This window comes from Phyllobates terribilis, unplaced genomic scaffold (assembly GCF_046119375.1).
Source record: "Phyllobates terribilis strain yellow unplaced genomic scaffold, ASM4611937v1 Scaffold_5__5_contigs__length_657084704, whole genome shotgun sequence".
NCBI lineage: Eukaryota > Metazoa > Chordata > Amphibia > Anura > Dendrobatidae > Phyllobates > Phyllobates terribilis.
The window spans coordinates 328529112-328543638 of NW_027362765.1; the positions used below are offsets into that span (position 1 = coordinate 328529112).

At 41.9% G+C, this 14527-nt stretch overlaps 1 protein-coding gene across 1 annotated transcript in view; it reads left to right on the plus strand.

The window, feature by feature from the left end:
- The window catches only part of LOC141273150 (pendrin-like), a 175035-nt gene extending 168580 nt beyond the window's left edge, over window positions 1-6455 (plus strand). Inside the window, exon 21 of the mRNA XM_073684596.1 lies at window positions 115-6455. Within this exon, the coding sequence (XP_073540697.1) occupies window positions 115-138 (24 nt within the window). The 3' untranslated portion in view covers window positions 139-6455. The remainder of the gene's footprint in view (window positions 1-114) is intronic.
- Window positions 6456-14527: the final 8072 nt, after the last annotated feature.

The window sequence follows — 14527 nt, forward strand, 5'->3', positions numbered from 1 at the left end:
TCAGATTTTCCGTTCTGGTGTTTTTGTATGTATATATGTTCAGAATTTGTACCAGCTCTGAAATCAATGTTATTGTTACTGTATATGGACTGATGGATTATATTTACTTGGCAGGCAATGAGAGCACTGGCATTCTAAAGAAAATGAAGATCGTTGCTATTAATAACGGAACTTTTATCTGGATGCAACAGTTATTAGTATGTTTGCAAGTTTTACCAATCAAAGAAAGCCCCACCAAGCCAGAAAGTCCTGGGAGTCTCATTCCACAAATCTGTACAGACCTATCAATTGTGACTTAGGAAACTCACAGAATGGGCTGGCACAAATCTAAACAAATATGTATCATAGAATATTAGAGTTGGAAGTGACCTCCTGGGTCATCTGGTCCAACCCCCTGCTCAATGCAGGATTCACTAAACCATGTCAGACAGATGTCTGTCCAGCATCTGTTTGAAGACGTCCATTGAAGGAGAACTCATCACCTCACTTGGTAGCCTGTTCCACTCATTGATCACCCTCACTGTCAAAAAGTATTTTCTAATATGTAATCTGTATCTTCTCCCTTTCAGTTTCATTTCATTGCTTCTAGTCTTTCCTTGTGCAAATGAGTATAAGGATGATCCCTCTACACTGTGACATCTCTTCAGATATTTGTAGACAGCTATTACGTCTCCTCTTAGCCTTCTTTCTTGCAAGCTAAACATTCCCAGATCATTTAACCATTCCTTGAAGGACATACTTTGCAGTTCGCTCACCATCCTGGTAGCTCTTCTCTGAATAGCTACAGTTTTTCAATGTCTTTTTTAAAATGTGGTGCCCAGAACTGGACACAGTATTCCATATGAGGTCTGACAAAGGAGAAGTAGAGGGGGATAATTACTTCACGTGATCTAGACTCTATACTTCGCTTAATACATCCCAGAACTATGTTTACCTTTTTTGTTGCTGCATCACACTGTTGACTCATGTGGAGTCTGTTATCTATTAGTATACCCAAGTCTTTTTCACACACGTGCTGTTGCTTAGTTTTGTAGATGTAATTTTTATTTTTATTTTTCTTGCCCAGATGTTGAATCTTGCATTTCTCCCTGTTAAATACCATTATATTAATCGCTGCCCATTTTTCAAGCTTATATAGATCCTTCTGAATCCTTTCACTGTCTTCTCTAGCGTTAGCTATCCTTCCTACCTTTGCATCATATGCAAATTTGATTAGCTTACCTTCAGTTTCCTTATCTAGATAATTTATAAAAATGTCGAACAACACTGGGGCGAGGACAGAGCCTTGTGGTACCCCACTTGAAATACTCTTCCAATTGGATGTGCAACCATTTATATACTCTTTGAGTACGATCACTGAGCCAGTTATGAATCCACCTAACCGTAGCCTTCTCAATCCTATACTTGGTAATTTTATTCAATAAGGATAGTATGAGATACTTTATGAAATGCTTGGCTGAAGTTGAGATATACTATATCTACCGCATTTCCCTGATCTACTCAGTCAGTGATTCCATCATAGAAAGAAATTAGATTAGTCTGGCATGACTTGTTTACTACAAATCCATGTTGGCTCTGATTAATTACTGTATTCTTATCCGAGTACTTACATACATGCTGCTTAATAATTTGTTCAAAGATCTGTCCTAGTATAGAGGTAAGGCTCACTGGCTTGTAATTTTCTGGCTTCATCTTCTTTCATTTGTTTTCCTTTTTTCCTCAGTTGCCATACACCTAAAGCTACTATTTAAAAGGAATTCAATTGCGGTACTCACCAGTTGTTGAAGCACATAACTAAGACAGAGAATACAAACAATTAGCCCATGGCCAACTGGCACTTCACGTCATCCATGATGCTTCTTCAGGGCCTGAGAATGTGTCATGAAAGACAAGGAAATGTCCCCTAGGCCATGCTCCGCAATTTAATTTTAAGATAATATATCTAAGACTCTTCTATTATTTTTGTGCACCACCAAAGATGATTAGTTGATCACTTGGATTTATACTCTTGTAAGCTGGTAAATGAGCAGTGCTGACATATTTCACTTTTGGATTATACACCTAACTCTACGGTATGTATAACACCAGAAAATAAGGTGGCATATAAGAAGATTTGCGATATATACCAAATATTGTACAAATAATTCTTTATTGAAAATTACATAAAGCTGACAATTCAAACCTACCACGAGTTACTAATAACAACCAGCAGGGGTCAACCTGATGGTGTACCATTAGCAATAATTCCATTAAAGTAAAGTATCTCATCCATAAACCATATATCTTATAGAGAATATCAAGATGGACAAAATAAATATATGTTTAAATTCACAGTATAAAATTATGTTCAACAGTAGAAGATAATAGTAGTATTGGTAATAATCATACAGAATAACCAGTGAATACAGCATTAATAAACTGCTAGATAAATATATATAATGGTGTAAACCATGCAAAAGGAATACATATAAGATGCAAGTACCAGAGACCTATATAAAAAGTGTTATGTTGAAGTAATGGAATGAGGTGGGATGGGGACAATCAGCAAAGAGACCCAACATCTCCTAAGGAAGCCACAATTTTTCACCATGCATTTCTTTGCTGAGATGTTTATCTAGCACTTTTTGCAGAGTATCGCTATATGCACTTGTTATTCTGTATTATTATCACTATTACTATTATCTTGTTCTGCTGAGCATTAGAAAGTTCCATGCCATTTTAGTCAATATATTATGTATTTATGTTGTCTATATTGATATTCACTATAGCATATGAGATATACTTGACTTTGAGTGATTATGGTTAAAGATACAAAACATTTGTTATGATGTCACCCCCTTCGATAATGCCTTGTGGCGCGTTTTAAGACAATTTTTTCCCTTTGTCGGCTTTATGCAATTTTTAGCAAATAATTATTTGTATTTGGCATATTTTGGAAGTCTTTTTGCAGCTTTTACATATTGTCACTTTTGTCAAGCTATTTTGCGAACATACAATGCCTTGAAAAAGAATTTAGAACCCAGGAACTTTTTCACATTTGTTCACGTTACACCCACAAACTTGAATGTATTTTATTTGGGATTTTATGGGATATACCCACACAAAGTAGCAAGTATTTGTGAAGTGTAAAGGAAATGATATAAGGTTTTCTACATATTTTAAAAATGTAAATCTGAAAATTGTGACTTGCATTTGTATTGAGCCCCCTGTAGTCTGATACCCCTAAATAAAATCCTGAGTGACCAATTTCCTCCTGAAATCACCTGTGTGCTATTTCTTCTCAGTATAACTACAGCTGTTCTGTGAAGGCCTCAGAGGTTTGTTTGAGAACATTAGGTATCAAACAGCATCATGAGAACCAAGGAACACACCAGATAGGTCAGGGATAAAGTTGTAGAGAAGAGTAAGGCAGGACTAGGTTATAAAAAATAGCCCAAGCTCTGAACATCTTATGGATTACTGTTCAATCCACTGTTCAATCCATCATCCAAAAATGGAAGGAGTGTGGCACAACTGAAAACCTTCTAAGACATAAGCACTAACTATTGAAGCAGCCAAGAGGCCCATGGTCACATGATTCACAGCTCAGGTGACAGAATTTGTTCACAGGACAACTATTAGTCATATAATCCACAAATCTGGCCTATATGGAAGAGTAGCAAGAAGAAATCCAGTTTTGAAAGCAAGCCATAAGAACTCCCGTTTGCAGTTTGCAAAAAGCCATTTAGGGGACACAGCTAGCATGTGGAAGAAGGTGCTGTGGTCAAATGAGAGCAAAGTAGAACTTTGGACTAAATGCAAAATGCTATGTGTGGTGGAAAGCTATCACTACACATTGCTCTGAAAACAACATCCCCACCGTCAAATATGGTGGTGGCAGCATCATGCTGTGGGGATGCTTTTCTTCAGCAGGGACAGGGAAGCTCATCAGAGTTGAGGGGAAAAAAGATGGAGCTAAATACAGGGCAATGCTGGAGGAAAAACATGTTAGAGGCTGCAAAAAACTTCAGAATGGGGCGTAAGTTCACCTACTAGGCAGGACAACAACCCTAAACATGCTGTCAGCGGTACAATAGAATGGCTTAGATCAAAGCAAATTCATGTGTTTGAATGGCCTAGTCAAAGTCCAGACCTAAATCCCTCTGAGAATCTGAGGCAAGACTTGAAAATTGCTGTTCACAGACACTCTCCATCCAATCTCACTGAGCTACAGCTAGTTTTCAAAGAATAAACACAATTTTCAGCCTCTAGATGTTCAAAGCTGGTAGGGACATACCCCAAAAGGTAATTGCAGCAAAAGGTGGTCCAACAAAGTACTGTCTCAGGGATCCCCTTTACATTTTTTAGATTTTTAAAATTATTAGAAAACCATGTATCATTTCCTTTATACTTCACAAATCCTTGCTATTTTGTATTGGTATTTCACATAAAATCAAAATAAAAAAACATTTAAGCTTATGGGAGTAATGTGAAAAAATGTGGAAAGGTTCACAGGGTATGAATACTTTTTCAAGGCACTATAAAATGTGAATTTGTTTATGAAACAAGTATCTATGAATTAGATTAATTTATATGTTCCCAAAAAGTTTTTAGCTCTCATTACGTTTGGTCATTCAGTTCTCCTAATTAGTTTCAGTGCATGTTTTCTGTCATTTGAGTTAATAACATAGAACAATCTAGTAAGTGGGAACATGCCTCAACAAGCCAAATTTATGTGCTACTCATGAGCTTTGGTGAAGCTTTTAACTATGTTGCAATATACTGGAGGTTCCAGCCCACATCAGATTGGGTGGCTACCCAGTCACAATTTATATATATATAAAATATCCCATAATTCATGTCCAACTGTCCTAGTAATAAGTTCACTTTAAAAAACTGCCATTTATTAGATACGGATATTACAAATTATGGAGATATTTTTTGGATTGTGCCAAAAAAAAAAAAGAAGGTAAAAACAAGGCGACAATCACATATAGCATTATATGCAGGATTGTCCAAGCTGGAGAACTGTTGATTTTATTACAGTATAAGACTTGGTGGGAATAGTGTTGCTGGAGAATAAAATGACATAAGTCGAGCTAAGATACTGAGACCATAGTGTCCAAGTACAATAGTCGTCTATATATTTATCACTATATTATATATATATTGAATTGGAAATTAAAAAAGCTGGCTAATGTCATGGCGGCAATTACACTGCGTGTCCGCAAAATTAATGGACATGCTGCGGATTTTTCCGCAATGATAATCCGCAGCGGAAACACAGCACATGTGGATTATCATTGGGGACCATGAGGCACGTATTACCAAGCCTTTTCACTGCGGAAATTCCCCTGCAAAAACACTTGAAAAATGCATAGTGGGCACGCAGTATAAGACCTCTGAAGGCTATAGAATAGACATCTTCCATCCAGGGAAAGAGGAGGCGTCCTATACACATAAGATGGTCCCATTGAAATCACCGGGTTCAGCTTACTTTAACATGAATAGCCACCTTAAAGAGGACCTATTTCTCTTTCTGCTAAACTTCATGGAAGAAAATGGAGAAAAAAAATATAACTTTTCTCAAATATATATATTGAGGAAAACAATTTTTAAAAATCTAATTTTGTGATATTAACTCATCCTATAAAACAAAAGGTCGGGTCTCTGTCATCTGGCTAGCTTGACAGCTGAGGTAGGCTTCCTGCTTCTGAGCTCCAGTATATTGGGAGAAGAAGGGAAGGGGGACTGGGAGTGCTGCATGCAAACAAAGGGGAGATCTGGGATCTGTTATCTTATTTCATACTGGATGAAGATATAAAAGGGGCAGTGTCAGATGGATTCCTGACACCTGAAACAGCAACTAAGGTGTATGCTATGACAGTCTTCTCAGTGTATTGTGCTTAGGCTGGCTGTGCATAGTATATAGTGTCAGCTTAACTTCACCTGTCAGTAGTTTTACTGTTATGGCTGATCAATGTGATATAATATGACTCAGATAGTATCACTTTTGTATAGGGTCTAAATTTAAATCCTGTATATTCAAGCAAAGTCATACACAACTGGTACCTGGACATTACTGACATTAGAATTTGTTCATTCAAAATTAGTCATGAGAGATAATGCTGAATCACTGATCTATACAAATAAAGGATTTTGATGATAATAATATTTTATTATGGTGCTGCAAAGTTCAACAAGCCAGACTGCGGTCCAAAAGTCATAAAGGGGGTCATCAAAGGCTCCACCATCTGATATCATGAGATGTAACCAACAAATGTTTATGTCTAGACATGGACCAGAGTCCGTCCTGAAGCTTGTTGCGTTCTGATTCTTTCTGCCCCATTTATTGTAAGCTCTTGTGAGCAAGACCCTAACTCCTAATGACTGATTAGTTTATTACTCTGTAATGTCTGATTTCTCTGTCGATGTACCAATTTGTAAATAAAGATTAATATTATTATTTACTGCCATAGAGGTGAGCTACAATAAAGGCGCCCATGTACAACCTGCAGTTTACTTGTTTGCAGTGGTAGATAATGTTGAGGAACAGTAACTCTTTGCCACTGATTCACTTTTTTGGAATTCTACTTTTTTGTTGGTGGCTGGTATACATTAAGTACAGATGGTACTGAGGTCAGGGAATTAAGCTAATGAGTCAAAAAATGGGTCTACACTAAAGCTGTGATTGAAAACAGGTTTGATCCTGGAAGTTAAAAAACCATCAGTACATCTTTAGGCTAAAACAAATTCTATATACTGTAATCCAAAACATATTGCAGGAAACCACTTTTGGTTACTTGTGTGATATTGCCATCTCAGAGATGTATTCTATATCCATAGGATATCCAATAAATGTCTGATAGATGTGTATTCAGTCTCTGGGAACTGAGCCAATCTTGAGATCAGAGAAAATCACGTTCTAAGTGGCTCTTTCCAATCACTTCTTTGGGCAGTCTCTTCTCCATTCCAGGCACTTAGCTATTTTTGGAACTCCCATAAAGTGAATGCAGAGAGAGCCATGCATGTGGAATTACCTCTCCATTCCCAGAGGCATGAAGTGTGGAGATAGATTTGGATCCCAGAAGGGAGCTTTATCCCTTTAAGATCTTTTGACATAATCACCTGTACATTCATTCATTACAACCATTGTTCCGATCATTACTGAGTGTAAGGATAGGGTCTCTTGTTGCCATGTTCATCCAGCAACATGAAAGGCACCACATTTTTCAAATAGATTATTAGAAATTTAGTGTAAATTTCTGACTTATTACTTGTCGCATATGTTGTATAAAACTGTGCAGTCATTGGCAATAAGCAGTCAATTTATACTTATTTTCTAATTATCCATTTTAAAGTCTCTGTGACCGCCATGAAAAGGCCACAGGCTGGGACCCTACCATAAAGATATCCAGTGATATTATAACCAAACCCGTATTTGCCACTAGGCACCAGAGGTTCGGTCTGTAGAGCGGCACCAGGACAGAGGTGAAAAAATTATATACATTTTTAAATCTCCCTCTGCCAAACCACATGACAAAACAAGCATTTTTGTGAAGGAGGGGGGGATTAATTCATTTGTATTCGCGTCTTTAAGACATGAATGCAAATGAACTTCCGAGCATGCCGGGTCAGAGGAGCTCCAATCAGCGCTGCAGAAGAGAAGAAGATAAGGGAGCTGGTAGCTTGTAAGCTCTTATAGAGATGAATATTCAGGGTGCTTTTACTATAAACTGGGAGAAGGGCTTTGTATTAAGTGTGACGGCACAATATGGACATCAGTATAGAGTGTTACGGCACAGAATGGAGGCGTCCATATTGAGAGTGAGGGCACAGTATGGAGAGCAGTATAGAGAGTGAGGGCACAGTATGGGAGATCAGTATAGAGTGAGAGCACAGAATAGGGGTAGTATAAAGAAAGGGCACAGTATATGGGGTCAGTATAGAGCATGAGAGCACATTATAAGGGATCAATTTATAGAGTGAGGAGACAGTATGGGGAAAGTATAGGGGGTCAGTATAGAGGGTGAAGGTACAGTATACAGGTACAGTGTCGAGAGTGAAAGCATAGTATGGGAATCAGTATAGAGAGTGAGGGCACAGTATATGGGTCAGTATAGGGCATGAGGGCACAGTATGGGGATCAGTATAGAGAGTGATGGCACAGTAAGGAAACTCAGTATAGAAAGTGAGGACACAGTATGGGGGTCATTATAGAGAGTGAGGGCACACTATATGAGGTGTATATAGAGACTGATGGCACAGTATAGGAGGTCAGAATAGGGAGTGAGTGCTCACTATGGAGTACAGTATAGACAGTAAGTGAAAAGTATGGGAGCAGTATAGAGAGAGGAAGGTCACATTATGGGGGTCAGTATAGTGAGGGCACAGTATAGGGGGTCAATATAGAGGTACAGTATAAAGTGTAAGGAAACAGTATGGGTGGTGTAGTAGATCGGCTCGCTTAGCTGTACATGGAGGTAGACAAAGGAACACTGTCTCTTTAAAACCTTCCCTGGTTTATTATACAGGGGGCATAAACCATGATGAACTAAAAATAAACACGGCCATTTGGACAAAACAGGAAACAAAACAAAGTGGTAACAAATAAGCACAGTCCTTGTGGTAGCCGGGATCCGCCAATTCAGGGTTTAGCAAACAAACAGTTCAGTTCAGTTTAGCACAAGACACCAGCACCTCTCTGGAGTTAGCCTCTCCAGACACGCTGAACACGGAATGCCTCAGCAGGCTGTCTATTTAAACCCTAGACCACAACCTGGGGTGGAGATATGGATAACAACCTCCCACCCGCTCTATGGTTGTTCTAAAAAACTAAGCCCTTAAAATGGCTGCTTAACCCCTCACAGCACTTAGTGCGCTGAAGCAAAACTTCTGGGTTCCAAATCACTGAAGCTAATAGCCTTAGTGAAACATTCCTCCCCTCCAGCACTTTGCCAGTGACTTTGTCATAGTGGCACAGCCTAAAGGATCAGTATAGAGAATGAGAGCACAGAATAGGGATCAGTATAGAGAGTGAGGACACAGGATAGGGGGCATTATTCAGAGTGAGGGCACGGTATAGTGAGTCATTATAGAGAGTGAAGGCACAGTAAAGGAGGTCGGTATAGCCCTTATAGAGAGTGAGGGCACAGACACGATCATTCAGCATCCCTATTAATATTCAGTATAGCATAACTTCTTTCATGAACTGTGATTCTCATCATGTCGTGTATTGCATTACCTGTGATGTTTGTAGGTTAAATTACATAGGCTGCACAACTAGAAAAGTCAAAAGAAGAATTGCAGAGCATATTGCCAACATAAATAATAAGAACAGTTCTTATTCAGAACTGTGCAAACACTTTGTTACGGCTCACAAAGGTGACCTTAAACATTTTTGCGTTTTTCGGCTTGGAAAAAAATTGCGTATTCCAAACGAGGTGGCAACTGGCAAAGGGAACTTACTCTCAGAGAAGCATACTGGATCTTAAGTTTAACTTCAAAATTTCCAAAAGGCGACTGCCCCCGGCGGTCCGCAGAGGGCCTAAAAATTGCCCAAATTGATGGGAACAGTGCTCAAATGACATGGAAACAGCATGGGGAACACCGCTGGAAGCATTTCTGACTCCCAAGTCACTGCTGTCAACAATGTTGTCAAAGATATTACGCCACTTTTACGGACTACAAAAACAAAACCAAAATGGATTTTCCTGGGAAATATGTTAAGGAACATCCTTTCCAGGGTAATGACTTGTATATAAGGAAACATAAATAACCAAAAACAATAATGCTCCTCCACACCTTGGGCTATGTTCACATGTAGCGTTTTTGATGCGTTTTTGCACTTTTTCATTGCTTTCAACCAAGACAAATGCATTCACTGGGAAATGTCTTTTTAACATTTTACAACTTTATCTGGCCATGTGGTGTGTGATACATCATCAGACACATCCTGTTTCATTGATGATGGAGGGACTCTGAAAGTCACAAAGCCTATTTTTATAGGGCCATCAGGTGGCCCTTACTATTCTTAAAGTGTCAGCAATCGGCCCTTGCTATTGTTAGAGAACCATCAGCCGGCTATGCTTTGTTGTTCCCATTAATAACGAGTGGGTCTCCTACACTGTTATTGCGTATGTAGTGACTGCAAAGGCTGCCAAAAATTTGGAGGAACTCCAATGTCCCTTACAAGAGACGTAGAGGTCAGAAAGCTTCCTAAAAACAATGTTCCCATTATTAGGAAGTGGGTCTCCCATAGTGTTTGCCAATGCAGTGAATGCAAAAACTGCCAAAAATTTGGAGGAACTCCCAATGCCCCTTGCAAGAGACGTAGCGGTCAGAGAGCCTCCTAAAAACAATGTTCCCATTATTAGGAAGTGGGTCTCCCATAGTGTTTGCCTATGCAGTGAATGCAAAAGCTGCCAAAAATTTGGAGGAACTCCAATGCCCCTTGCAAGACAGAGGAGGTGATATGGTGGTGAATGACATGGTGATGGAGGATGAGGAGAAGGAGGAGGACAAGAGCAAACAGACAAAATCAGGAAGCATATACCCATGTGTAGGTGTGAAGAGGTGCATGGGAATAGACCTCCCAAAAAAAGATACTGGATTTGAGTTTATGTTACGCTGCTATCATTCGGTGGTGTTGAGAAGTCCAGCCCAATCCAGCCCTTATTCATTTTTATAAGAGTCAGCCTGTCAGCATTTTCAGTTGACAGGCGGATGCGCTTATCAGTTATAATTCCACCAGCGGCACTAAAAACCCGCTCTGACAAAACGCTAGCGGCTGGGCAGGCCAGGACCTCCAAAGCGTAGAGCCAGTTCATGCCACGTGTCCAGCTTGGATACCCAATAATCATAAGGCACAGAGGAAACACGAAAGACGTTGGTACAGTCGGCAAGGTACTCCCTCACCATCTTCCCAAACTTTGCACTCCTTGTGAGAGTACCCCGCGCCTCAGGGCCTGTAAGAAGGGAGGATCTGAGAAAACTGTCCCACAACTTTGACAGTGTTCCCCTGGCTCTGCTGGATTGGAGTTGTGTCTCTCTCGCCAGTACTCCTTGGTTGTCCAACAAACTGTGACCTCTGCCGCTAGCGTTTTCAGATGAGAATTTTTTTAATAATTCTGCAACAAGGGCCTTCTGGTATTGCCTCGTTTTAGTAGACCTGTCCGCCTTTGGAATAAGAGATAGAAAGTTCTCCTTGTAGCATGGGTCTAGAAGTGTCACCAAGCAGTAATTACTGTCACCCAAAATTTGGAGAACGCGAGGGTTACGGGAACAGCCACGTAACATAAACTCAGCCATGCGTGCCAGACTGATAACAGACAAGACTTCCGTGTCCTCACCAAGAGGACGACTGACCATGCTCTCCTCCTCCTCCTCCCAGTCCCCAGGCCATCCACGCTGAACAGACGGTATAACAGTTGTGCAGGTAGTACCGTCTATAGCGCATGAAACTAGCTCCTCCTCTTCCTCATTTTCACCCAATCCATGTTGGGATGAGAAGAGGCTGGGTTGTGTGTAATCACCCTGTATGGTTCCTTGCTTTATCTCATCGTGCTCCGGCTGCAATGCTTCCTCTCTGATTGTGAGCAGAGAGCGTTTCAGAAGACAGAGAATCGGGATGGTGATGCTAATTATGGCATCATCGCCGCTCACCATCTTGGTGGAGTCCTCAAAGTTTTGGAGGATGGTACAGATGTCTGGCATTCATGTCCACTCCTGAGGTCTTATGTGTCGAGTCTGAACTGAATACTGACGGCCTTGTTGATGCTGGTAGTCAATAACTGCACTCTTCTGCTTCCAAATCCTTCCCAACATCTGCAATGTAGAGTTCCAATGTGTGGGGACATCACACACTAGTCGGTGAGCCGGAAGCTGCAAACGCTGCTGAAACACGGCAAGGGAGGCGGAAGCTGTATATGACTTTCTAAAATGGGCACACAGGCGGCATACTTTGACAAGCAGATCTGGCAGCTCCAGGTAGGTTTTGAGAAACCACTGAACCGCAAGGTTAAGCACATGGGCTAGCAATGGTACGTGTGTGAGCTCGCCTCGCCTCAGAGCCGCCACCAGGTTCTGGCCATTGTCACACACCACCATGCCTGGCTGTAGGTTCAGTGATGTCAGCCACAGATCTGCCTGCTCTTTCAGAGCTGTCCACAACTCTTTTGCGTTGTGTGGTTTGTCACCTAAGCATATTAGCTTCAGCACAGCCTGTTGCCGCTTGGCCGAGGCAGTGCTGCAGTGCTTCCGACTGATGTGGTCATTTCGGATGTAAAATGTGGGGGCAACCCAGATTGACCTAGGGCCCGCAATCCTCAGCATCAGGAGGACGTGTTCCATCCTAAGCTCCGACTGGGTCCCGGCTTCCACTATGTTAACCCACTGTGCCCACTGTACCGTCCCTGCCCACAAGCACTTGTCCACGTGTCTGTGGTTAGGTGGACTTTCCCAGTAACTGCGTTGTTGAGAGCACAGCTAATGTTGTGGGACACGTGCTCATGTAATGCGTGGACGGCACACCAGGAGAAATAGTGGCAGCTGGGGACAGAGTACCCAGGGATGGCCACCGCCTTCAGATTGTGGAAAGCTTCCGTTTCCACAAGCCTAAAAGGCAACATTTCGAGCACAAGCAGTCGCGAAATGTGTGAATTTAGTAGTGTGGTCTGTGGGGCGTTGGCTGTGTATTTGCGCTTGCGATCCAAGGACTGGAGTAGGGACAACTGAACGCTGCGCTGGTAAAAGGACGTGGACGTGCTTGCTGATGGTGCTAGTTGAGAGTGTGCAACGACAGGTGCAGGGAAGGAGGCATCTTCGCATGCACCCTGGACAGAGGATTGGCTTGCACGCACAACAGCGGAAGAAGCAGTGGCGTCACCCGCTGACACTGTTCCTGGACCCTGGAGTTTGGCCCACTTAGTCGGTGCTTTGCTGCCATGTGCCTGATCATGCTGGTGGTGGTGAGGCTGGTAGTTTTGCTACCCCTGCTGATGCTGGACTGGCAGGTGGTACAAATGGCCTTTTTGGGGTTATTGGCAGAGTGTTTAAAAAACAACCAGACTCGGGAAGACCTCACAGTTGTACTGGCAACTTCCATCATGTTGATGTTAAGGGGAATGGTTTCCCGCCTTCTGTCTGCGGCCACCACACTGCTTCTTCCTGCCTGTTGTGGTGCTAAACCTCCCTCCCCCTGTGTGCTGCTGTCCTTGCTCTGTGTGTCCCCCTGCCAGGTTGGGTCAGTCACTTTATCATCCAACACCATGTCTTCCACTTCCTCACCCTGGTCCTCCTTCTGACTTTCTGGTAATTGTGTCTCATCATCATCCACCACTTGTGACAGTTTCCCACCGACGCCTTCGTGTGACTGTGGCTGCTCAAATATTTGGGCTTCGCTACATGCGATCTCTTCTTGCCCCGCTTCAAGTGGACCGGGCGAGAGGCCCGAATCTATAAATAGAAAAGTGAACAGCTCTTAGGAGTGTCCAAGTGTGGGATCAGTTGTCTCCGGGCACTCGGCATGGTGGGAGGAAAGAGGGTCAGGGTGAGGAATATGCAGTCCTGACTCACGGCTACTGAGACTTGACCGTGTGGAAGACAGGGTGGTGGTGGCTAAGTGACTGGAAGCATTATCTGCTATCCGACCAATAACCTTTTCACACTGCTCTGTGTTCAATAGTGGTGTTCTGCAGTCCCCTATTAATTGGGACAAGAAGGTCAAGCGAGAAGATGTGGGTGTTTGTTGTGGCACAATTTCAGCTAACCCACGGCCTCGGCCTCGTCTTCTGCATGCACCATCACGTCCACTTCTCCATCCCTTGCCACGTACCTTGCCAATTTTAAATGGAGGAGAATATTTTCCACGTTCACTACAAATGACTGGATTTGAACCGCAGTGATATGTGATACGTGTGACGGAAAACCACAGTTTTAAATAGCTGGCCTGTAGGTAACTATTTTTAACAGCGAACTGGTGTCAATAACTTTGCTAACACACTGCAACAAATTTTCAATGGAGGCCAGAAATGGCAGAATTTTTAGCGCACTTATATGTGATCCATGTGACGGACAAACCACAGTTTTAAATAGATGGATTTTAAGCGCTGAAATATGGAAAGTATCTGGCTGTATTCTGCAGTGCCAACAAGCAAATGGAGCAGAAAAACTGTGTTCTCTGGATTGCTTGGTAAGCAAATAATCAGGATTAAGATCCAAAAAAAAATTATTCCTGGCCCCTGATACCTGGGGCTATTTCTAGAAATATCTGTAAAAGCACCAGCAGCAGACAGAACTGGAATGGACCCTCTTGCTATATGCACTGTAGTCTGCGACATACACTGCCTGCCTGTGTAGCACTGATATCTATGCCGCTGGATTAGTCCTCAGAAGGACTGTTAGTTGAGATGGATATGTTTATAATATATGGTGCTATACTAACTAAGAAACAAGCAAATCTCTATCTAGCTCAGCAGCACCTCTCCCTACACTGCCTGATTCCGGAGTAGACTGTGACGAGCATGGCGGTCTGATATAGACCTGATGA